This window comes from Muscardinus avellanarius, assembly GCF_963383645.1.
Source record: "Muscardinus avellanarius genome assembly, chromosome: 1".
In the NCBI taxonomy this organism is placed as follows: domain Eukaryota; kingdom Metazoa; phylum Chordata; class Mammalia; order Rodentia; family Gliridae; genus Muscardinus; species Muscardinus avellanarius.
In genome coordinates this window covers 15,116,136-15,140,699 of record NC_137786.1, presented here as the reverse complement: position 1 = coordinate 15,140,699, position 24,564 = coordinate 15,116,136, and the positions used below count along the sequence as shown (strand labels likewise).

The 24,564-nt window shown below is 46.6% G+C and overlaps 1 protein-coding gene across 1 annotated transcript in view; it reads left to right on the top strand.

The window, feature by feature from the left end:
• Positions 1-24,564, top strand: part of MYO10 (myosin X) — a gene marked incomplete at both ends in the record, with an annotated part of 122,293 nt that overhangs the window by 85,893 nt on the left and 11,836 nt on the right. Inside the window, 8 exons of the mRNA XM_080709559.1 lie at positions 593-836; positions 8,951-9,046; positions 13,051-13,144; positions 14,627-14,682; positions 17,331-17,473; positions 18,315-18,509; positions 21,112-21,269; positions 23,683-23,806. Coding sequence (XP_080565685.1) covers positions 593-836; positions 8,951-9,046; positions 13,051-13,144; positions 14,627-14,682; positions 17,331-17,473; positions 18,315-18,509; positions 21,112-21,269; positions 23,683-23,806 — 1,110 coding nt within the window. The remainder of the gene's footprint in view (positions 1-592; positions 837-8,950; positions 9,047-13,050; positions 13,145-14,626; positions 14,683-17,330; positions 17,474-18,314; positions 18,510-21,111; positions 21,270-23,682; positions 23,807-24,564) is intronic.

Sequence of the window (24,564 nt, the reverse complement as noted above, 5' to 3'; positions counted from 1 at the left end):
GAGGATGGGACAAGAGGATCAGAGATTCAAGGCCAGCATGTGGTAACTTAGCAAGACCTCCATTCAAAATTTAAAAAAATTTAAAAGGACTGGAAAGCCGGGCGTGGTGGCGCACACTTGTAATCCCAGCATTTGGGAGGCTGAGACAGGAGGATCGCAGTTCAAGGACAGCTTCAGCTACTTAGTGAGACCCTTTGCAACTCAGTGAGACCCTGTTTCAAAGTAAAGAATTAAAAATAGGGCTGAGGATGTAGTTCAGATGTAGAATGTACCTGGTTTTCATTCCTAATACCACCAAAATAAAAAAAAGTACTGGGTGTGGCTCAGAGATAGAGCAACCCTGGGTTCAGTCTTCAGTACCACAAACAATAAAAAGGGATGGGCCATCATTCTTGTGGAATCTGGCCGCGCTGGTGTAACAGCTGCCAGTGCACCCTGAGCATAAGCCAGCACCCGCATTCTTCTTCGGAGGGTCTCTGAGCAAGTGGGCTTCAGCCGGGGCCAGCTCGAGTCCAGCTACCTAGGACCTCCCATTTGTGTGGTCCAGTTTCACTGACTTCTTCCCCTCTCCCACCCCATCCCGGCGGAACAGGTGGCTTGATGAACTCCTGGAAGCGCCGCTGGTGTGTCCTCAAGGACGAGACGTTCCTGTGGTTCCGCTCCAAGCAGGAGGCCCTCAAGCAGGGCTGGCTTCACAAAAAGGGCGGCGGCTCCTCCACACTGTCCCGGAGGAACTGGAAGAAGCGCTGGTTTGTGCTCCGCCAGTCCAAGCTGATGTACTTTGAGAACGACAGCGAGGAGAAGCTCAAGGGCACCGTGGAGGTCCGGACAGCCAAGTAGGTTGATGCGGCCTCGTGTGGCCCAAGGCGGAAGCCGGGCCGCGCACCCGTTCACGCTGGGCTACGGTGCTCCCTGTGCGACTCCTGCAGAGGAGACCGGAGCAGGTGGTCAGCCAGTTCTAACAATTCAGCTCGGGGGCACCGCTAGCGGGAGACTGGGAGGCAGGCCTTCGTTTGCAAGTAGCTTGCTTATTGTGGCTACACCACGCCCGGCTTTCCAGTCCTTTTAAATTTTTTTAAATTTTGAATGGAGGTCTTGCTAAGTTACCACATGCTGGCCTTGAATCTCTGATCCTCTTGTCCCATCCTCTCGAATATCGGTAACACAGGCCTCTCCTGTGGAAGGTTGGCCCTGGACATAGAACTAGAATACTGATCACGTGTTTATATGCATGCAGGGAAAACACTTGTAATTCCAACTTGGGAGGCTGAGACAGGAGGATCCAGGCTCGCGGCCAGCCTCAGCTACTTAGTGAGGCTGTCCACAGCTTAGTGAGACCCTGTTTCAAAATAAAGAATAAAAGCGGGCTGTGGATGTAGCTCAGAGGTAATATGCCCCTCGGTTCAATCTTCAGTACTACAAAAAAAAAGTGCATATATGAAGCAATTGGTTAAGGATCATTTACTTGTTCAACTCTAGCTATTAGCCAGCAGATGGATTAGCTAAGTTGAGCGCAGGCTGACAGTCCAGGGGCAGGTTTTGAAATCAGTCGCTGGTCTTCTGCTTAGCTGGTCTATCACCAGCCCTCCCCCTTTCCAGCAGCTAGAAAAACTGAGCTGCTCTGTGAACCTCATATGACCGCTTTGCCTGCCACCCCTGGAGAACCTCAGCTTTGAACTATCAAGGGCATGTTATTTTCATTAAAAATTGAATATCAGCCAGGCACAGTGGCACACACCTAAAATCCCAATACTTGGGGTCGAGGGGCTAAAACAGAAGGATCGCAGATCGTAGCAACTTAATGAGACCCTATTTATTTATTTATTTATTTATTCATTTATTTATGTATTTATTTTGGTACTGGGGACTGAACCCAAGGGAATTCTACTTCCAAGTTATATCCCACCCTCTAATTATTATTATTATTTATTTTGAAACAGGGACTCCTAAGGCCAGTCCCAAATCTGCAATCCTCCTGTTCTAGCCTCCCAAGTACTAGGATTACAGGCATACACCACCATGCCCAGCTCTGAGACTCTATTTCAGAATAAAAATTAAAAAGGACTGGGAGTGTAACTCAGAGAGGTAGAATGCTTCTGGGTTCAATCTGCAGTACAAAAGAAAATATAACATGTAGTCCAGCCATGGTGAGACAGGCCCATCACCCTCGTACTTGTGAGGCTGAGACGGGAGGATCACAGATTCAAGGACAGTCTCAGCAACTTAGCAAGGCCCTCCACAACCTAGTGAGAGCCTGTTTCAAAATGAAAAAGAGCTAGGTATAGCGCAGTGGCAGAATGCCCCTGAATTCAATCCCCGTACCACCAAAAAAAAAAAATCTAAAAATTAAATGTCTTCAGAAAATCGTTGACATTAGGAGTAGCTGGTTTTCTTAGGTAATTAACTACTAAAATCTGGGGATAATCTGTGACTATATTCCACTCAAAACTGAGCAACACAAATACTTAGGCAAGTGGTATAGTGAAACTTAAGTAGTGTTTCTTTATGTGTGTGTGTGGTACTTGAGATGGAACCCAGGGGCCTTCTACCTCGGGGCTACACCCCAGACCTACTTTATATTTTCTTTGGAAGCAGTGGTTCACTAAGTTGCTTAGCGCTGTATACTAAGCTGCTGAGGCTGTTCGAACCTGCGGTGGTCCTGACTCAGCCTCCCAAGTACTGGGATTACAAGCATGTGCCACCGCGCTTGGCCTGAAATACTGTTTTTTAAAGGCCAGCAACTTCAGAAAATCTTTCAGGAGAAAGCAGAAAGCTTAATGTGGAGAGGAAGGTCTTTGATGTATTCATCTGGGGTAGACTCTGATGTGCGGAGCGCGGTCACCGGGCTTTCCCAGCCTGCCCTCTGTGGATCATTAGGAACAAGCCTGGGCGAATGGGAATCCAGCGTGACTCCCACAGCCAGCGTTCACAGCAGGCCCGCTTCTCCTCCTGCCTCTGCTCTCAGCCCTGCACACCGTGGTGTCCCCTTTACTCATCTCAGAGTTGGGGCCCCAACTGCCCGAGACTGAAGGAGGTGGCCTTGAACTTCCCAAAGTCCAGGGCTGTCCAGTCTGCCCGCGACAGCCACGGTTTCCACGTCTGTGGATTCAACCCACTGTGCATCAAAGATTTTCAGGGCTAAAAATGACGTCTCTACTGAACATGAACAGGCCTGTTTTTTCCTCGTTATTCCCTAAATAACACGATGGTATGACAGCTTACGCATCTTGTACATTATGTTAGGTGTTATAAGTAATCTCGATGTGATTTAGCGTGTACAGGATGGTATGTGCAGGTTGCATGCAAACATTCAGTATTTCATATAAGAAACTACTTAAGCTTCCTTAAATTTTGGTATCTAAGAGAGGTTGTGGAACGTCAGGTACCAGGGGATGACTTACGTCCATCTTATAACTTGCTTTGCCTTGCCGTGTAGTCCTGGGGGTGAACCCGGGGCTCTGCCATTGCGCTGCGCCCTTGCCCTTATGAACCTTTAAGTTTGAGGCAGGGGCTGCTGAATCGCTCAGGCCTCAGACCTTCAAACCTCCTGCCTCGGCCTCCCCAGGGGCTGGAATGAAAAGTAGAGCACCTGTTCTCCTTCTTCTCGTCCTGTCTTTTTCTTAGTTTCTTTTTTCCACGCTGGGAACGGAACCCAGTGACGCTTTCCACTGAGCAACAGCTACAGCCGCTGTTCTTTTTCTGAGATGAGGTCCAGCTAAATTTCCCAGGCTAACCTAGAATTTGCAGTCCTCCTGCCTTGATCCCCTCAGTAGCTGGGATTATAGGCACGCACCACCTTGCCTAACTGATAATATTTTTAAATCTAGTGATGATATTGGGTCTTGTATGCCAAAGAACCTTTAAATGCATACTAAAATATTCACATAAGAAGCAATAGGATGTCAGGGTCTTGTTTTAGAAGGATGTAGGTGTTGAGGGAGCAGGCCGTGGCGGGAGGAGGGGGTTATCCATGACACGCTCTTGGTCCTGCGCTGAGAGCCACTGAGCACTGGGTCAGGAGTGCATGGCTTTCGTTATATCTTCCTACCTATTACTATACTTGATTGAAGACTTTTTTTTTTCCCCCCAAGGGTCTTTTTTTTTTTTATTGGTGCACTGTATTCATACATCATAGTAGGATACATACTTTTGTAGACATACATGCACACTTTTCCCAGTCAGCCCCCACCCAATCCCCACCCCATTCTCTCCCTATCCCTCCCTCCCATGCTTGGCTTAGTAGTTGACATCTAGTATTATGGCAATTTATCTAAAATTAAAAATGATAATCTCACATAACAGTTTCATTTGTCTGATACCAAGCTTTTGATGACTTAAAGATAACATTTCAATATTTCTTTTTGCTTTTCTTTCTTACCAGAGAATATTTTTTTTCTATTTTTTAGGTGAAACTATCATATATTTATATATTTATTTTTCAGAAAAAAATCTATCCTAATATGGAATATGGATTCTAGGTACCCAAAACGATCTTGAAAAAGAACAAAGCATGAAGATATATATTTTCTGATTTCAAACCATATAAAGCTACAATAATTGAAACAGTGTAGTACTATTCTAAAGGCAGATATATAAACCATTTGAGTTAAATAAAAGCCTAGAGCTAAATTCTTCCCTATATTGTCAAGTTATTTTTGACAAGGTTTCCACGAACATTTGGTGGTGGAAATATTAATCTTTTAACTAAATTTTGTTAAAAAATAGTAATTACATGGAAAAGATTAAAATTGGACCCTTACCTAATCCCATATACAGATATTAACTCAAAATAGATAATAGACCTAAATATAAATCTTAAGACTATAAACTTTTAGGAGAAAATCTGGGTCATTAAACCTCACAACATTGAAATTGGCAGTGATTTCTTGGTTATGATTTCAATGGCACAGGCAACAGAAGAGTATACAAACTCCCTAAAAAATAAAAAAAATATTGTTTATCCAAAGACAATGTAAACAGTTAACAGTTACTAATAGAATGGGATAAAATATTTCCAAATGCTGTATCTGAAGGTATATTAATATTCCAACTAGAAATCCTAGAAATTAACAACAATAAAGGCAAACAATACCCTTTAGAGATAGGTAAAAGACTAACATAAATAATGAATCTCCACAGATAACCAGTCTTAGTTGACTGTTGGATGGAAAATCTTGTTTCTCTAGTTCTGGAGTGTGTTACCTATTTCTTCTTTGTAGTTAATCTCTTTGAGTATTTTCTCTAGTGCTGGTTTTGAAGACATAAATTCCTTCAGTTTCTGTTTGTCATGGAAGCTTCTTATTTCTCCATCTAATTTGATAGAAAGTTTTGCTGGGTAGGAAATTTTTGGCTGGAAGTTGTTTTCTTTCAGAGTTTGGAATATGTTACTCCAAGCCCTTCTGGCTCTCATAACTTGGTTTGGGAAGTCTGGAGTGATTCTAATTGGTTTGCCTCTGAATGTCACTTGGCCCTTTGCTTTTGTTGCCTTTAAGATTCTCTGCTTGGCTTCCACATTGGTCATTTTGACAATTATGTGGCATGGGGATCCTCTTCTCCAATCCTGTCTAAAGGGAGTTCTATACGTTTCCTGGACCTGCGTATCGACCTCTTGCTCTATGTCTGGAAAATTTTCTGCTATTACTTCCTTGAAGAGATTGTTGATCCCTTTGGTTTCACTTTCTTTTCCCTCCTCTATTCCAATTATTCTTAGGTTAGCTCTCTTAAAATGGGCCCATATTTCTTCAATATCAGATTCCTGCTGTCGGATATTTTTTTCTAGATTAGAAACTATGCGTTTATTTTTTGTTTGCTCATCTTCTAAGAGTGAGATTCTGTTCTTCATGTGTTCTAATCGGTTGTTTGTGCTTTGAATTGAGGCCTTTACTTCATTAATTGTATCCTTTATCTCTTTTTGGCTCTCTCTGAGTTCTTTTTGAAGCACCTCTATTATTTCTACAGTTATTTTCCTGATTTGATCTTCTAGAAATCTCTGATTTTCAGTTTTATCAGGTTCTGATGTTGTGGGGTTGTGGGCATTTATTGCTCCAGTATTATTCCTCTTTCCCATGATTTCGGAAGTTTGTGCCTTCTCTGGGTTCTTCCCTTGGGTCACTATGACTTCACTTAAGGTGTTCTGGATCTCTAGTCAGTAGTATCTCAGACCCCACTACTCCTTTACTGGGTTGTATCACAGAGTCTCCGACCCAGAGAGTCGCTAGAGGCTGCTTTAGACTGTGGGGGGTGCCAGGTTGCACGTTCTCCTATGGTGTGATATCACTGCCACCGCCCCTCTCCCACTGGGTCAAGTCCCAGTGAGTACAGTACTGGGATTTCTCCGCTGTGGCCCGCAATTTGACTCACTGTTCTTGAGTATGCAGATGTAGCTGTACTAGCCTCACTGAATTCGGTGCTGCTGCCGCCGGTGGCAATATGGCACTGCTGCTACGCCCTCGGCTGTGGGGCTGGCGTTTTTCTTCTTGGTTTTGATTTCCACTCTGAATCCCTGCAGCGTGTGCTGAGCTCAGCTACTGGGAGCTTTAGATGCTCTCTGTGTGGAGAAATCCCACCTGGCTGTTCCGCAGTGGCTCACCTCGGCTTGCTGTAGCCGTCCCGTGAATTCGCCGGTGCCTCCAGCAATATGGCGCTGCTGCCGCGTCTGCCGTGTCCTCGGGCGTGAGGCCGGTGTATCTCCTCTGTGGCTCTGTTCTCAGTCCGCTTTCTCTCTGGAGCCTGGTGATTTTTTGTTTCACTGGTGATGGTGTTTTCTGGCTATGAAAGGCGCTGATTTTGTGGTAATGGAGATTTGTTGTTAGCGGGGCTCTTAAGCCCCGCTTTTCTCGGTCGCCATCTTCCCGGAAGTCCGCTTGATTGAAGACTTTTATGAGATATTTCAGAATACAGAATGCAAAAAGAAATCTTAAATATGGTAAAACCCTCAGTGCCCCTGCTCTACAGAGTGTTACAAACATGGCTAGCATTTCTGTAATGCAGGATAATTTTGACCGCGTGCACAGAGAACAGAACTTTCTTTTATTTATTTATTTATTTATTTATTTTAATTTTTTTTCTGGTGCTGGGGATGGAACCCAGAGGCTTTCTACCTCTGGGCTATACTCCCAGGCCTTTTTTATATTTTATTTGGAAACAGGGTCTCACTAATTTGCTGAGAGCCTCACAAAGTAGCTGAGGCTGGCTTTGAACCTGTGCGATCCTACTGTCTCAGCTTCCCAAGCGCAGGGATGACAAGCGTGTGCCAATACACCCAGCTCAGAACTTTCTTAAGCACAAACTAGCCAGCCATGGTAACTTAACGCCACCCTGCCCTGTTTCAGATTAGAAACGCAGAGAGCCCGATGGTAGCCTGCCCTGCATCAATCCCCAGTCCCATGAGGAACTTAATGTTTATGTAGAGACCTAGTATCAAGCTGCAGCCAGTCACTGTTCCTTACTGCCTCCTGTATAAAGTTGGTAGTTCTTGTTGGTTTGAGTTGGTTTTATGGTGTTTTTTTTTTTTTTTTTTTTTTTTTTTTTTTTTTTGCGGTACTGGGGATTGAACCCGGGGGCATTCTACCTCTGAGCTACACTCCCAGCCCTACTTTTCATTCTTTATTTTTGACACGGGGTCTCACTGATTTGCAAAGGGCCTCACTAAGTAGCTGAGGCTGGCCGCAAGCCTGGATCCTCCTATTTTAGCCTCCCCAATGCTGAGATTATAAGTTTGCGCCACCCCGTCCAGCTCGCAAGCCCTTTATAATCAGCATTCATTTGTGTATGAGGCCTCATAGCTCTCTTCCCTCTTGGAGGTCCTGCCCGGCAGCACTGCTGCCTTGGGGATTAAGTCTCCACACTTGAACTTTGAGAGACACTTTCAAACCATAGCCGCCACTAAAAAATGGAAAAAGAGCTCACACCACACTAGGCCACCTGTCAGGTCTCCTTTCATTGTACGTCAGAGAGAAGAGCCAAAGGACAGCCTGTCCAGGGCCAGGCCAGACTGTCCAGGGTGTACGCACAGACACCAGCAGACCTTCTGGGGAACGGAGAGGACCTGGCTCCCCCTGGAGGTCACAAGAGCCCTCATTTTTTTTTCCTGGGGATGGGAGTGGTATTGGGGATTGAACCCGGGAGCGTTCTACGTCCTAATTACACCCCCAGCCCTGTGTTTAATTCTTTATTTTGAAGCCAGATCTCACTAAGCTGTGGAGGGCCTCACTAAATAGCTAAGGCTGGCCATGAACCTGCAATCCTCCTGTCTCAGCCTCCCAAGCGCGGGGATTACAAGCGTGCGCCACCACACCCAGCTTACCCCTTGTACCTAAATCCAAACTTTTTGAGCACTGACATGATAGCACAGGTGGGAAATTCTATATCTGACCTCCTGATGGATCATAGGAAGGTGCGGGCATACCGAAAATACCTCCAGGGGCTGGGGCATAGCAAAGTGGTAGTGTGTGCTTACATACATGTACAAGGCCGTGGTTTAACCCCAGCATACATGCACACACACGCGCACGCGCACACACACACACACACACACACACACACACCTTCAGACTCTATGTCTAAGGTTTATATGAAACATAAATGAATTTTATGTTTAGACAGGTCCCATCCCCAAGACATTTCAGTGTGTGTGTGTGTGTGTGTGTGTGTGTGTGTGTGTGTGTGTGTGTAAGCAAATACTCCAAAATACTTGTCAAGCATTTTTAAGTAAGGCATACTCAACCTGTATAGAAAAATAACTTTGTCTAGGATTTGGTGCTGTCTGCAATTTCAGGAATTCACACATAGGCTTGGACCATATTCCTCGTGGATAAGTAGATAGACATTACTGTGTATAATTTCTTCAGTAATGGTTTCCAGCTCATTCATTAATTTATAGAATTGATTTTCTCCATTCCTAAGAATTCTGTGCTCTTGGTTACCCTGTGCTCCTTTGGTTTCTTTGCAGAGAGATCATAGATAACACCAGCAAAGAGAATGGGATCGATATCATCATGGCGGATAGGACCTTCCACCTGATCGCCGAATCCCCAGAAGATGCCAGGTGCGGTGTGAGCTGTCAGCGTCCTCCTCCCCCGCTGCCTTGCTGGGATTTTTGTTTTGTTTTGTTTTGTTTTGTTTTTGGTGGTACTGGGGTTCCTGGAAGCCCTTCTACTTCCGGGCTACACTCCCAGACCTATTTTATATTTTTATTTGGAAACAGGGTCGCCTAAGCCAGTGAGGCTGACATCAAACCTGCGCGATCCTCCTGTCTCCGCCTCCCAAGCGCGGGAATTACAAGCGTGCGCCACCACGCCCGGCTGCCTTGCTGGTTTTGAAAGGGTTCCCATCACCCTTCTAGTTACGCATTCTATTCGGATATGAAAGAAGCGAGAGTTAAACGAGATGTATGTCTGTTCCCTTAGGAAGCCCACCCTCTGGAAGTTTCCAAGCTTTGAGAGGAACAGCTTGCATTTTATGGGATCCAAAGAGCAGTAGCATTCGCTGGTGGCTGTTTAAGTAAATGGTCGTGCTCTGGTGCATGGAAGGGTTTAGACGTCTCCATGCTGAAACGTTTGGTACTGTTTGACAAGATACTAACTCACGGAGAGCGTACTGTGTTGCAGGGAATACTGTAAATATTTCACGTGTAGCATCTCATTTAATTCTCCCAATTATTTGCAATACGCAGAGTAGGAGACAGGTAGGGAGAAAGGATAGTATGATCCGTAATGTGCTAGCTCTGTTCTGTTGACTGGAGCCATTAAGCTGCCTCTCTTTTTTAGGGAGCTTAATTTATTTTTGGTGGTAGTGGGGATGAAACCCAGATGCCTTCTACCTCCAGGCTATACCTCTACACCATTTTTTAAAATTTATTTGGAAACAGGGTCTCGTTAAGTTGCTGAGAACCTCACTAAGTCACCGAGGCTGACCACGAACCTGCAATCCTCGGGTCTCAGCCTCCCAAGTACTGAGATTACAAGCGTACACCACCACGCCTCGCGTAAGGAGCTGAAATTTTGACCAGATGAGAGGAGAATCCCTCATTGGCTGGGCAATGTGCCCTATCTTTTCTGGACTCCAGTTTCCGCACTGGAGTGCTGGGAACGGGGAGCACAAAGTTAAGGGGAACTGATGTTTGCTCTTCAGTGAGACGTGTCATGAGATCACATCGTGTATGTGACCTGTGGGCCCTCTGCCCCGTCCATTCCTCCTCTCTGTGGGTGTGTAGGATTCTTTCAGAGATTGACAGCTGCTCAGAGCAACGCTCAATTCTGATTTATAAGGGCCACATCCGTTGGTTTCTGTTCTTCAGTTCTCAGCCCAGAAGTCATTAGAACATTCTAGGGAGTTCTCGGGACCTCACACTACCCCTGCCCTTTGGGTGTTTTTAAGTCAGTCTAACCCCATGGTAGCAGCACGAAGGGTAAAGACACCAGAAAGTAATTTTTCCCATGGGAACAAACTCAACTCATAAATTACAACACAAACTGGAAAAACAAGCAAACCTGAAATTACAGCCCCAGCGTTCCATCTGGGCCTCCCGGAGGCCACGTGTGGCTTCCTGTGGTCCAGGGAGTGGCCAGGCTTTCCAGCCAAATTACAGGCCCAGCTTTGAGCAGCTGTCCTGTCTGTCCAGCGCCATAATCAACCTGCTAAATTTAACACTTGAGACATTTTAGCCAAGGACTTTTTCCTCTGACCAGTGGAACACATTTTTTAAAATTCCTATTCAGATTCCAAGTTATAACAGGATTCAAAAGAAAACATTTCTAAGTTTAAGAGTAGGCAGATTGAAAATGCAGCAGTTTCTCTCTCTGCGTGACGCTCCCGTACGGCGCGCTTGTTGAGTTTGTGTTTTGTGGTGTTCGATTCAGGAGACGCCTGAGCTTCGCGGTGACTGCGGGCTCGCCTTCTGCTTAGCCAGAACTGCTGGACCAGGCGACATTAAGGCGCTTCCCACAGACTCCTAGGGAGTCTGTGGAGATTGAGTATTTTCAACACTTGTCCACGTTTCCTCCCTCAGGAGTCACAGGAGGTAGATTTCGGCTCTTTTCTGTGAATGATCTCTGTGGCCTGCCTTTTCATTTAGGTGTTTCATTGCATATGGAGGAAGCGCTCCTTTGCCTCATTTAGGAGGATCACCTGTGTGTCTTGCGGGCTTCAAGCAGAAAAAGGTCCCTGAGCTTTTCTCTTCTGAGTTTGGAACTTTAAGTTGCTTAATATATGTTGCATGGATGGATGAATGATGAGCGGATAGATGGGTGGATGGATGGATAGGTAATGGATAGATGATGGAATAGATGATGGATGGATGATGGAATGGATGGATGGATGAATAATGGATGGATGATGGAATGGATGGATGGATGGATGATGGAATGGATGGATGGATGGATGGATGGATAGATGATGGAATGGATAGATGGATGGATGGATGATGGATAGATGATGGAATGGATGATGGATGGATAGATGATGGAATGGATGGATGGACGGATGATGGAATGGATGTATGGATGGATAATGGATGGATGATGGAATGGATGTATGGATGATGGAATGGATGGATGGATGAATAATGGATGGATGATGGAATGGATGTATGGATGGATGATGGAATGGATGGATGGATGATGGATGGATGATAGAATGGATGGATGGATGGATGGATGGATAGATGATGGAATGGATAGATGGATGGATGGATGATGGATAGATGATGGAATGGATGATGGATGGATAGATGATGGAATGGATGGATGGACGGATGATGGAATGGATGTATGGATGGATAATGGATGGATGATGGAATGGATGTATGGATGATGGAATGGATGGATGGATGAATAATGGATGGATGATGGAATGGATGTATGGATGGATGATGGAATGGATGGATGGATGATGGATGGATGATAGAATGGATGGATGGATGGATGATGGAATGGATGGATGGATGGATGAATAATGGATGGATGATGGAATGGATGGATGGATGATGGATGGATGATAGAATGGATGTATGGATGGATGATGGATGGATGATGGAATGGATGGATGGATGGATGATGGATGGATGATGGAATGGATGGATGGATGGATGGATGGATGGATGATGGAATGGATGGATGGATGGAGGATGGATGGATGAATGGCCAGCTATCCGTGGTAATTTCTCTCACATGTGGTTTGTGTATCTAGCTACATCAAGATTTGTTTTGCTTGGTTTTTCTGGAGTTAATGTTTATTTTCTTTTATCATCTGACTCTAATGAGGCTGGAAGTGAGAACTTATTTGAAATAAAGATAGAGTTCTCTGGTCAAAATAATTTTCTGCTTTCTTATTTAAGCAATTTTTTGTTTTGTTTTTTACATGTTTGATGTTGTTTGTTCATTTTTGGTGCTAGGGATTGAATCTGAACTACTTCTTCAGCCTTTTTTAAATTTTTATTCTCACTAAGTTGCAGAGGTTGGCCTCAAACTTGCAATCCTCCTGTTTCAGCCTCCCAGGTACTGGGATTACAGGTGTGTGCCACCCCACCAGAATTATATATTTTTTTAATTTCTACCCCTCCTGTGGCATTATTCACTTGAGTAGAAATTATGCCAGATGGTCATGAACTCCATCCTAGAAAGGAGACCCCCGCGTGGCTGTCCTCAGATGGCTGCTCTTAATACTCACCATCTTACTTTGAAATTTTTCAAAAAAGGAAAAGAGTCTGAAGATCTCCTGAGGTGCAAACTTTAGTAAATATCCTTGCTATGAGCATTTGAGGTAGAGGTGAGGATTTTGTATCAAAGTACACAGATGTCAGGACGGTCATGGGATGGAGGGAAGGAGCCTCCATCGACCTAAGGTCAGAGCCCGTGGTACCTAAAGGTACTTAGCTTTGTCTAACTTTGCTTCCTAGTAGTATGACTCCCACATGTGCTGGGAGGATACAGGCAACTGTTTAGGCCAGCAGTGCTCAGAGATGCTATTTTCACAGAGAACTTGGAAGAGCGCGCAGTCGCTTTGCCAAGCCAGCGCCTAGCCCGGCGTGACCGTCCCCTTCTCTCTCCACAGCCAGTGGTTCAGCGTGCTAAGTCAGGTCCACGCATCCACCGACCAGGAGATCCGGGAGATGCACGACGAGCAGGCGAACCCCCAGAATGCCGTGGTGCGTGGGCGGGGCTGCGTGGGCGGGGCCAGGGCAGGCTGGGGGGTTTCTAGATAACGTTTTAAGTAAAAGTATAATAAAGAGAAAGCAGGACCATTTGGGTTAAAAAAGTCATGCATAGAAAAAAAAAACAAAACCCAAAACTTATGAAAGGTTAGTAGTAGTGATTCATTCCAATTTTTCCACCATAAACTTTTAAAAGAACAAAAAAAAACCATAATTTTTATCACATCATGGATAAACATGAGATCCAAAGACTGGCTCAATTTTATATTTATTTATTTATTTATTTATTTATTTATTTATTTTGCGGTACAGGGGATGGAACCCAGGAGCATTCTACTTCCGAGCTACACCCCCAGCCCTATTTTAAATTCTTTATTTTGAAACAGGGTCCCACTGTGTCGCAAAAGGCCTCACTAAGTAGTAGCTGAGACTGTCCTAAAACCGCAGTCCTCCTGTCTCAGCCTCCCAGATGCTGGGATTACACTCGTGCACCACCATGCCCAGCTCAGGCTGGGTGAATTCTAAATTGAGTTCTTTCTGTCTTGTTTTTGTTTTTGTTTTCAGTACTGGGGATGGAACCCAGGGGCATTCTACCTCAAGCTGTACCCCCTGCCCTATTTTTTATTCTTTATTTTGAAGCAGGGTCTCACTGAGTTGCAGAGGGCCTCACTAAGTAGCTGAGGCTGTCCGCAAACCATGATCATCCTGTCTCAGCCTCCCAAATGCTGGGATTACAAGTGTGCCCACCATGCCCGGCTCTCTCTCTGTCTTTATTCCAGTCTCATTCATATATATACATATATATATATATATATATATATATATATATATATATATACAAAGTTATAAAGTCCTGTTGTAGCAATAAAATTTTATTTCCTTATAAGAAATGACACACTCAAAGAAAATAAACAGAATCAGTGTGAAACAGGAAAGATAAATTAGAAAACCATACATTATTGAAAGAAGTTCATAAACACCATTCACTGAAGATATTCTCAGCACAGGAGGGAATGATTAATCCGTAACATTTTATTTATTTATTTATTTATTTATTTGGGGGAGGGGCTGGGGGTGGAACCCAGGGGCATTTGACCTTCGAGCTGCACCCCCTGACCTATTTTTTAATTTTTACTTTGAAACCGGGTCTCCCTGAGTTGCAGAGGGCCTCACTAAGTAGCTGAGGCTGGCCACGAACCGCAATCCTCCAGTGTCAGCCTCCCGAATGCTGGGATGACAAGCGTGCGCCACCACACCCAGCTATCCTTAACATTTTAAAGAATGGACTCTAGATTGTGCCCCGTCTTGAGGTTGGCTGTTCTCACGAAATAAGCAGACGTTTCTTAGATAAGAGTTATTTTGCAGTTAACTGAAGGAAGGTGCCTGTGGGTTGCTCGTGGGGGGCGTGGTATCTGGGGACGTCCGTAATGTGCTCCGCTGCGTGGCTTTCTCACACTGCTTCTTGGCCCTTCCCAGGGTACTCTGGATGTGGGCCTGATTGATTCAGTCTGTGCCTCCGACAGCCCCGACAGGTAAGCTCCGGCGTGGCTCTGGATGGACGCGAGGCCACACTGCGGTGCCCGCAGGCCTCTCTGCGGCTGGGCTGCTCCCCTTGCCTGGACTGAAATCACCTGGGCTCGTGCGTTCCCACCCTGACGACCCTGCGACCCAAAGTCTTCCCTCTTGGTACCCAATTTTACACCATCCTGAGGTCTTCCTCTCCACCTCTGTTTGGAGGATGAAGAGGAACGGTAGGAAACTAACTTAGACGGTGAATGTAAAACACAGCAACATAAGGGGAATGTTGGTTTAGACTGAGGGGCAAGCTTGGAGTGTATATAGAAGTAAATCCCTGTTTATTCTTTTATTTATTTAATTTTTTTGTGGTACTGAAGATTAAAACCAGGGGCATATTACTTCTGAGCTACATCCCCAGCCCGATTTTATTCATTATTTCAAAACAGGGTCTCACTAAGCTGCGGAGGGCCTCACTAAATAGCTGAGGCTGGTCACGAACCCAGATCCTCCTGTCTCAGCCTCCCAAGTACTGGAATTACAAGCGTGCACCACGACGCCTGCAAAATCCCTGTTTAGGAAAACAATATTCCAGCATAGGGGGGGTGTAGATCTTCTTTTCTCTTTCCTTAATAAGGAACCTGAAAAGGATTTTGTTGATGATGTGCATGTGTAAGTATCAATACATGAAACCTCAAATATTAGGAGAGGTTGCTCTAGGGCCAGAGTTGGAATCAAAACTGACTCCTGCTCCCAGGAGGATGTCCAGACAGTCAGTGTGTGTGTATTCAGATTCGTGACGAGTAGTGTTCCTCGGCAGGATCAGAACTCTGGGGTCTCCGTCCCCCTTCCGCCCACCATGGCTCTCCTGAACTCTGGGTTCTTGTTTTCGTCATGAGCCTGCACCCTCTGGTACCAGCCTGGGCCTCTGTGCACGTGTGTTGTGTTGGTGATCGGAGGCCGGCGTTGCTTTATTGTACGGCTTCAGTTCCTCCCCCACCCGATGTACCTCTTTTTTATTTTATTTTATTTTATTTTTGTTGTTGTTGTTTTGGCAATAACAATGATGGAACCCAGGGGCATTCTACCTCCGAGCTACACCCGCAGCCCTATTTTTTTAGTCTTTCTTTTTTTTTGTGTGTGTGGTACTGGGGATGAAACCCAGGGGCATTCTACCTCCAAGCTATACCCCCGGCCCTATTTTTTTAGTCTTTATTTTGAAACAGGGTCTCACTGAGTTGCAAAGGGGCCTCACTAAGGTGAGGCTGGCCGCAAACCGTGATCCTCCTGTCTCAGTCTCCCAAAGGCTGGAATTACAAGTGTGCACCACCACGCCCGGCCCACTCTTTCTGTTTTTGAAACAGGGTCTCACTGAGTTGCGAAGGGCCTCGCCAAGTAGCTGAGGCTGTCCGCGAACCGCGATCCTCCGGTTTTCCCCTCCCGAATGCTGGGATTACGAGCGTGCGCCACCACGCCCAGCTTCACCTCTTTCTTCTCTCTTCAGGTGACAAACCTCTTTTCTTCCCAGTGGAAAAATCTGTTTCTTTTTTAAGGAAAACCAAAGTCCAACTTTTTTTTTTTTTTTTTAAGCGAACCGGAGCATTCTACCTCCAAACTACACCCCAGCCCTTTTCATTTTGAATTAGGGTCTCTTTAAGTTGCTGAGGGTCTTGCTAAGTTGCTGAGGCTGACCTCAAACCTACAGTCCTCCTGACTGAGTCTCCCAAGTATTAGGATTACAGGTGTGCCACCACGCCTGACTCGCTTTTTGTTTTGAAACGGGGTCGCGCTAAGTTGCTGAAGGCCTAACATCTTTACTGAGTCTGGCCTCGTGCCTGCAACCCTCCTGTCTCAACCTCCCAAGTACTGGGATTATAGACAGGCATGTACCACTGCGCGCGGCTCCAAGTCCAACCTTTTATGTAGAGGTTTCCCTCCCTGCTAGAGTTTGGGTCATCTTTTTCTTGAACTTTGATAGCCTTTCTCTACGGGGAACACCTGAAAACTCGAAAGAAAGCGCTCACAGGCACTACCCTCAGCACGGAGACACAGGAGTGAGTGTGAATCGGGGCATGAGAGAGATTAAGGGCTTTGGCAGACACACAGAGGTGCGGGAGAAAGAAAGTAAATTTCCATCCTTGCTATATCCCTGGCTGGCAAGGGCACCCTTGTTGGGTTGCTTTGAAAACACAGACCCAGGTGGCTTTTTACACCAGCGTACTCGAGCGCATAACATGTTCCATTTACACGTATTTACTGATCCTCTTCTATTCCTGGTGTCTGATACTCATTCCCAACCCACAGAAATATCACCCAAGGCAATATCCAGAGGCAGGAAAAAAATTGACTTTGGAGAAACATCAGAAAAAAAATTTTCCCCCGTGGTCACCTTATTTAGCCTTGAGTTTCATCTGGAAAGTTTTGCGTGAAGACATGTTTTCCTTCCCGGGGGCCTTCTGAATCGATGTGTGGCTCCAAGTCTAAAGGTTAATGATGCATAAAATACATCCTGCAGAAATGAGCAAAGTTTGCCCTCATATAAAATGCGAAGAGCATAGGAGGAGTGTGGCCCCCATGACCCATAAGCCAGGAAAAAGGCATTCTGCCTTGGAGCCGGCAGGGCAGGAGATCTAAGACCCGCCACCTCCCTCTCGCCCTGCCGCAGACCCAACTCGTTTGTGATCATCACGGCCAACCGGGTGCTGCACTGCAACGCGGACACGCCGGAGGAGATGCACCACTGGATAACGCTGCTGCAGAGGTCCAAGGGGGACACCCGCGTGGAGGGCCAGGAGTTCATCGTGCGAGGTGACTGCCCGCCGGGCCTCCGCTCTCCTGCTCTCCTCTGTGTAGATATCTGCATTGCCACGTTGGACAGCTTCTCTGAGTCACTCTGACTCTTAAAATGTGGAGGGGATTTTTGTTTGGTTTTGCGGTAGTGGAGATCAAACTTGGGGCATTCTGCCTCTGAGCTACACCCTCGTCCTGTTTCATCTTTGTGTTTTGATACCGGGTCTCACAAGGTTGCTGAGTCTTGCTAAGTTCCTAAGGCGGATCTCAAACCTACGATCCTCCTGTCTCAGCCTCCCAAGTACTGAGATTACAGGTGTACACCATTGTGCCCAGCTTAAAGGTTTTTAAAATAAATAACCACGATCATGATCATTTTCTAGCAAAGGGGTAGAAACAACCAGCCCTTTTTTTTTTTTTTTTTTTTTTTTTGCAGGTCTGGGGATGGAACCCAGGGACATTCAGCCTCCAAGCTCCCCCTCTTGCTCTATCTTTATTCTTTATTTTGAAACAGGGTCTTACTAAGTTGCGGAGGGTCTCACTAAATAGCTGAGGTTGTCTGAGAACCGCGATCCTACAGTCTCAGCCTCCCAAATGCTGGGATTATAAGCCTGGGACACCGTGCCTGGCTGCTTTTTTTTTTTTTTTTTTGGATGGTACTAGGGATGGAGCCCTTCTACCTCCGGGCTACACTCCCAGGCCTATTTTGTATTTTTTATTTGGAAACAGGGTCTCTAAGCCAGCTTCGAACCTACGCGATCCTCCTGTCTCCACCTCCCAAGCGCAGGGATTACAAGTGTGTGCCACCACGCCCGGCTTCTTCATACATTTTAATTGACACTTGGATCTTCCTTTTCAGGGTGGTTACACAAAGAAGTAAAGAACAGTCCAAAGATGTCTTCACTGAAACTGAAGAAGAGATGGTTCGTCCTGACCCACAACTCCTTGGATTACTACAAGAGCTCGGAGAAGAACGCACTCAAGTTGGGCACCCTGGTCCTCAACAGTCTCTGCTCGGTCGTGCCCCCGGACGAGAAGATCTTCAAAGAGACAGGTAACCAGGCCGTGTCGGTTAGCTTGCCCAAGACTCAGACACCCGCTCTCCATCTGGGCTCTCTCCAGGCACAGACGTGAAATTCCTATCCTGCTGGGTGTGCTTTCATCCTCCAGAAGGAACTGAGACTTTCAGGAGTTAGCTGGTCAAACACTGAGCATTTGAATCAGAATAAAGCCAGGCGTGATAGCATGATGCACGCTTGTAATCCCAACACTTAGGAGTTTGAGACAGGAGGATCACAGGTTTGTGGCCAGCCTCGACAACTTAGTGAGCCCTGTTTTAAGTTAAAAAAGAAAAATTAGAGCCGGGCGTGGTGCAGATGTTTGTAATCCCAGTACTTGGGAGGTTGAGACCAGAGGATCACAGGTTCATGGACAGCCTCAGCTACTTAGTGAGGCCCTCTGCAACTCAGTGAGACCCTGTTTCCAAATAAAGAATAAAAAATAGGACTGGAGGTGTATGTAGCTCAGAGGTAGATGCCCCTGGTTTCAATCCTCAGTACAGCAAAAAAGAAGGAGGAGGGGGAAGAGGAGGAGGAGGAGGAGGAGGAGGAGGAGGAGGAGGAGGAGGAGGAGGAAAGAAGAAGAGGAGGAGGAGGAAGAGGAGAGGAGAAGAAGAGAAGAAGGAGGAGGAGGAGGAGGAGAGAAGAAGAGAAGGAGGAGGAGGAGGAGAGAAGAAGAGAAGGAGGAGGAAGAGGAGGAGGAAAGAAGAGGAGGAGGAGGAGGAGGAGGAGGAGGAAAAAAGAAGAGAAGAAGGAGGAGGAGAGGGGGAGGGGGAGGAGGAGGAGGAAGAGGAGGAGGAGGAAAGAAGAGGAGGAGGAGGAGGAGGGAAGAAGAGAAGAAGGAGGAGGAGGGGGGGAGGAGGAGGAGGAGGAGGAGGAGGAAGGAAGAGAAGAAAAATAGGGCTGGGGCCAGAGGTAGAAGTCCCCTGGGTTCAAACCCCAGTACCACCAAAAAAAAAAAAAAAAAAAAAAATTAATAATAATGAGGTTTCAATTTACAAAGGTATAGAAAAAGTCTTTAAGGCCAAGAAACCACAAGCAGATGATTAGCATCCTGCAGAAAGCTTCCCTTCCTGCACTTGTGTGTTTGTTTTTTGTTGTTGATGTTGTATTTTGTTTTTGTGGCACTGGGGATGGAACCCAGGGGCTTTCTACCTTTGGGCTACACTCCTAGATCTATTTCTTATTTTATTTGGAAACAGGGTCTCACTAACTTGCTGAGAGCCTCGCTGAGTAGCTGAGTCTGACCTCAAACCTGCAAGATCCTCCTGTCTCGGCCTCCAAAGTACTGGGTTTACAAGCGTGCGCCTCCACACCTGGCTGCACTTGTGTTTTTTTCTTTTTACTGTTATACCACAAGGGTTTGGGGCGCAACCTAGAAAAGCCCCACCCCGCCTGGCTGTGGCCTTGGTCCAGGGCATGAACAGCAGGTGTGTGAGCGCAGAGGTGGAACTTCTTTTCTGACCTGTGCTGGTGCATTCGGGAAGGCTGCTTGTCTTGGTTTCTGTTCCTACCTGTGGTTCTTCCTGACCAACCGCTTGAGTCGGGCTGAGCGGCGCTCACACCTCTGTCTGAGCTCAGGCCCCTTGTCTTCCGCTGAAAGGAGAGGGAAAGCGGGGCAGGAAAGAGGACAAAAGTGGAAGGAAAGTCAGGGTCGGAGGGAGTCTCCGGCTTGTTCTAGAGCTTAGAAAGGGACATAAGCCTCCACCAGCTCTTTGACAGCGAATGCTGCAGTTTCTGTATATAAATCTGGGTTTTGGGGGGTTTTTTTGCTGGTATAGGCATGGAACCCAGGGGCGTTCTACCTCCGAGCTACACCCCTGCCCTATTTTTTATTCTTTATTTTGAAACAGGGTCTCACTGAGTTGCAGAGGGCCTCACTAAGTAGCTGAGGCTGTCCGTGAACCGCGATCCTCCTGTCTCCCGAATGCTGGGATGACAAGCGTGCGCCACCACGCCGGCTCAAAGTGTGGACTTCTTATGTGTCACGCCTCTCTACTGTAAAGTTCCCGGCGCAGGGGACACATGCATGGTTTTTACTTGTCCCTGTGGACCTAGTGCCGTGCATAGCATGTGTAGGACTCGGCAAGTACTTATTGAATTAAACCACTAGTTAGCCTAAAGGGGCTCACGTCCAAGCCAATGCAGGTTTTAGTGATACTGAATTTCTGGGCCTATGAAACAAGGCCAGGCACAGTGCCTCATGCCTGTAATCCCAGTACTCAGGAGGCTGAAACAGGAGGATCACAGGTTTGAGGCCAGCCTCAGCAACTTCGTGAAACCCTCAGCCGCTTAGCAAGACCCTGATTCAAAATTTAGTAAAATGAAGCCGGGCGTGGTGGCTCAGCCTTGTCATCCCAGCATTCGGGAGGCTGAGACAGGAGGATCCCGGTTCATGGACAGCCTCAGCTACTTAGTGAGGCCCTTTGCAACTCAGCGAGACCCTGTTTCAAACTAAAGAATTAAAAGTACGGCTGGGGGTGTAGCTTGTGGGTAGAATGCCCCTGACCTCAATCCCCAGCCCCCCAGAAAAGAAGAGGACATGAGATTGGTCCGAGGGTTAACATTCCGTGTCTGTGCTGCCCCGCCCCCCCACAGGTTACTGGAACATCACCGTGTACGGACGCAAGCACTGCTACCGGCTCTACACCAGGCTACTCAACGAGGCCACCAGGTGGTCCAGCGCCATCCAAAACGTGACCGACACCAAGGCCCCGATCGACACCCCGACCCAGCAGCTGATCCAGGACATCAAGGTAGGAGAGCCAGGCCCTGCACACCACGGCCTTAGGCCGCTCAGCCTTCACTCCGATTGAAGCCCGCGCTTGGTTGACCTCCAGTGAGGAGTCCGAGTGTGAGGTTATACACGGTAAAGCATTTTGTGCCTAGGGAGGAGTGCGGCCTGGCTGCTGGGCTGGAGGCTGAGGGATGGCGCCTGCGTTTGGGCCTCAGGGCTGCTGGTCCCCGCCATGTGTGTGATCTAGCTTAGAGACAGCTGGCCCGTCACAGGTTCAGCCCTGGCTGGGGACATTCTAGGAATAACACAGTCTTTCTACTCTTACTGTAGAGTTTCTAGACCACGGAAGTAAATTCATGAAGAACTCAGGCTGTTCTCGAACAATAGATTGGTCTAGAACACTTGGGCACCTCCAAATCAGGCACCTCCAAACGCCCAGGAGCCCCGAGTCTAGGTTGCCGTTGACAGGTTAAGTTGTGACTTCCTGCTTACACACCTACTGGCTCAACAAAGCGTGTTGTGTGAAAGAGGAGTGATGCCGTGGCAGCCACAAGCAGAAATCAATGCCCTCGCTTTATTAGAGGTTGGGTTACCTCTTCCCAGGGCTGTCGGCATCCACACAGGACCAAGTCACTGCTGTCCCCGCACAGGCAGCTCCGCCGGGCAGAGCGCAGCCGGAGGTGGAAGGAAAGATAATAGAGCACAGGCGAGGCGGAGTTCTGCTGATGGACACCAGACACCGAGCCAGTGGTCCGGGAGGCAGGCGCTGCGCCGTGCGGCTGGGCGGGTGTGCCCATCCGCGGTGTGCGGCTCCCCCACCCGACTCAAGTCGGCCTCCTGCTTCCAGAGGGAGTCAGTCTTTAACGTTCCACAGCTTTCTGTGGAACCCCGAGTGCAGGATACAAATCATCTCGCTTCTAGCCTTAAAAAAACTATTTTTGGCAGGGCACAGTGGTGTATACCTGTGATTCCCAGTACCTGAGAGGCTTCTTGGCCTCTTAGGAAGATCACAGGCTCGAGGCCAGCTTCAGCAATTTAGTAAGACCGTCGGCAACTTAGATTCTATTTCAGAATAAAGGGCCGGGGTTGTCGCTCAGAGATAGAATGTCACTGGGTTCAGTTTTCAGTACCAAAAATAATTAATTTTGAAGCTCTCTATTGAAAAGAGAGTCAAAAGCAAATCACGTATCAGCCACGCTCTTCAAAGCTGTTTCGGATCTATTTTTACGTTCTCCAGTTATGAATTCAAAGACATCTAAAGAATAAATAGAATTCTCCAGATATGAAATGATGTTTCTTAAGAAATGAGACAGACAAGTTATAAAGTAGTTAAAATTTTTTCTTCTGGCTTTCACTTGGGTGTTATTTAAAAAGTTACATAGTGGAAATAAAACGACCATGAAAAAATGATTCATGGCCTCTCTTCCACCTTGGCTGTTTATTTAAAGCTCTGAAAGTAGCTTGACTTTTTCATACTCCAGATTAACATTTTAGGAGCATCAGTACATGAGGTGATTCCAGGAGAAAACCTCTTAGTTTTCAGGGTACTCGTAAGAGAGAGACTCCCCAGAAACACATGAGCATGTGTAGTTTAGAGAACCCCAAAGAACAGTTAAAGAACTAGCAAAGCCAGGCATGGTAGTGGTGTCTGCCTCTAATCCTCGCACTTGGGAGGCTGAGATGGGAGGATGCAGGTTCAAGGACAGCCTCAGTAATCTAGCAAGACCCTCTTTCAAAATAAAAAGAAGCCGGGCGTGGTGGCGCACGCTTGTAATCCCAGCATTCGGGAGGCTGAAACCTGGAGGATCGCGGTTCGCGGACAGCCTCAGCTACTCAGTGAGGCCCTCTGCAACTCAGTGAGACCCAGTTTCAAAATAAAGAATAAAAACTAGGGCAGGGGGTGTAGCTCGGAGGTCGAATGCCCCTGGGTTCTATCCCCAGACCCGCAAAAAAAAAAAAAAAAAAAAAAACAAAATAAAAAGAGCTGGAGATATAGCTTGGAGAGAGAATGCCCCTGGGTTCAGTCCCCAGTACCAAAAAGGGAAAAAAAAAAAAAGATGAATTATAGCTAATAATGACCTGATTTGGCTACATGATTGATGGCCAAGTCATTAGGAAGCCAAGTTAGTTTTCTTAGGTACCATGATCTTCCAGTGGGTTGGGGGAGTTTAATAACATGGGAAACTAGATATACACAGGACCCAGGAAATGAGCCAGGTAAGAAGAGGTATTTTTGTGATTTGTAAGCACATCATGGTTCTCTTTGTGTTGAAAATTTTCAACCCTAAATCCCTACCACCATTACCCCATCGGGCTTCTTAGGGATGATGTTTGATCTTTTTTCGGTGTTTCTTTTAGAACAGCGCGGTTGATTTGTTCACTTGGGTGTGTATTTTTGCTTTCTTTATTATAATGACTCCTTTCTTTTCCAGGAGAACTGCCTGAACTCGGACGTGGTGGAGCAGATCTACAAGCGGAACCCGATCCTGAGATACACCCACCACCCCCTGCACTCCCCGCTGCTGCCCCTTCCCTATGGGGACATAAACCTCAACTGTGAGTCCGGGACCCCGGTCGGGATTGTGTGTGCTTAGTCACTGTAGCTCTAACATCATAGCATTGGTTAACTCAAAGATTTAGTCATCGTGAAAAGGGAAAAAAGATAAAATATACTCAAGATTTATGACTAACGCCAAGGTTTCAGAGTTTGGCTTTAGTGTTGTTATAGTAAAGAACAGTAAATAAAAATAAAAGGATTTTAAAGGGAATCAGAGTCCTCATGCGTTAAGGTAGCCTTTAAGCCAGGCATGGTGGCGCACGCTTGTAGTCCCAGCATCTGGGAGGCTGAGCCAGGAGGATCGCGGTTCGCGGACAGCCTCAGCTACTTAGTGAGGCCCTTCGCAACTGAGTGAGACCCTGTTTCAAAATAAAGAATAAAAAATTGGGCTGGGGGTGTAGCTCGGAGATCAAATGCCTCTGGGTTCCATCCCAGGCCAGCAAAAGAGCAGCCTTTAATTCATAGATGGTCCCAGACTCGCACGGCACTTCAGCTCAGAACGAGTCTTCTTTGTGGTGGTGTGGAAGCACACCCGTGCGGCCACTCTGTTTTCAGTTTCAGGCCGGTATTTTCTAAATCACATGAGCTACTCAACACTTTGTCTTATGTAAGATGGGCTTTGTGTTGGATAGCCTTGCCCAACTGTGTGCGCATATAAAGCTAAGCTGCGATGTTCGCTAGGGTAGGTGTGTCCAATGCGTTTTCTTTTTTACTTAATGATATTTTCAAGTTGCGATGGGCTTTTGGGGACGGAACC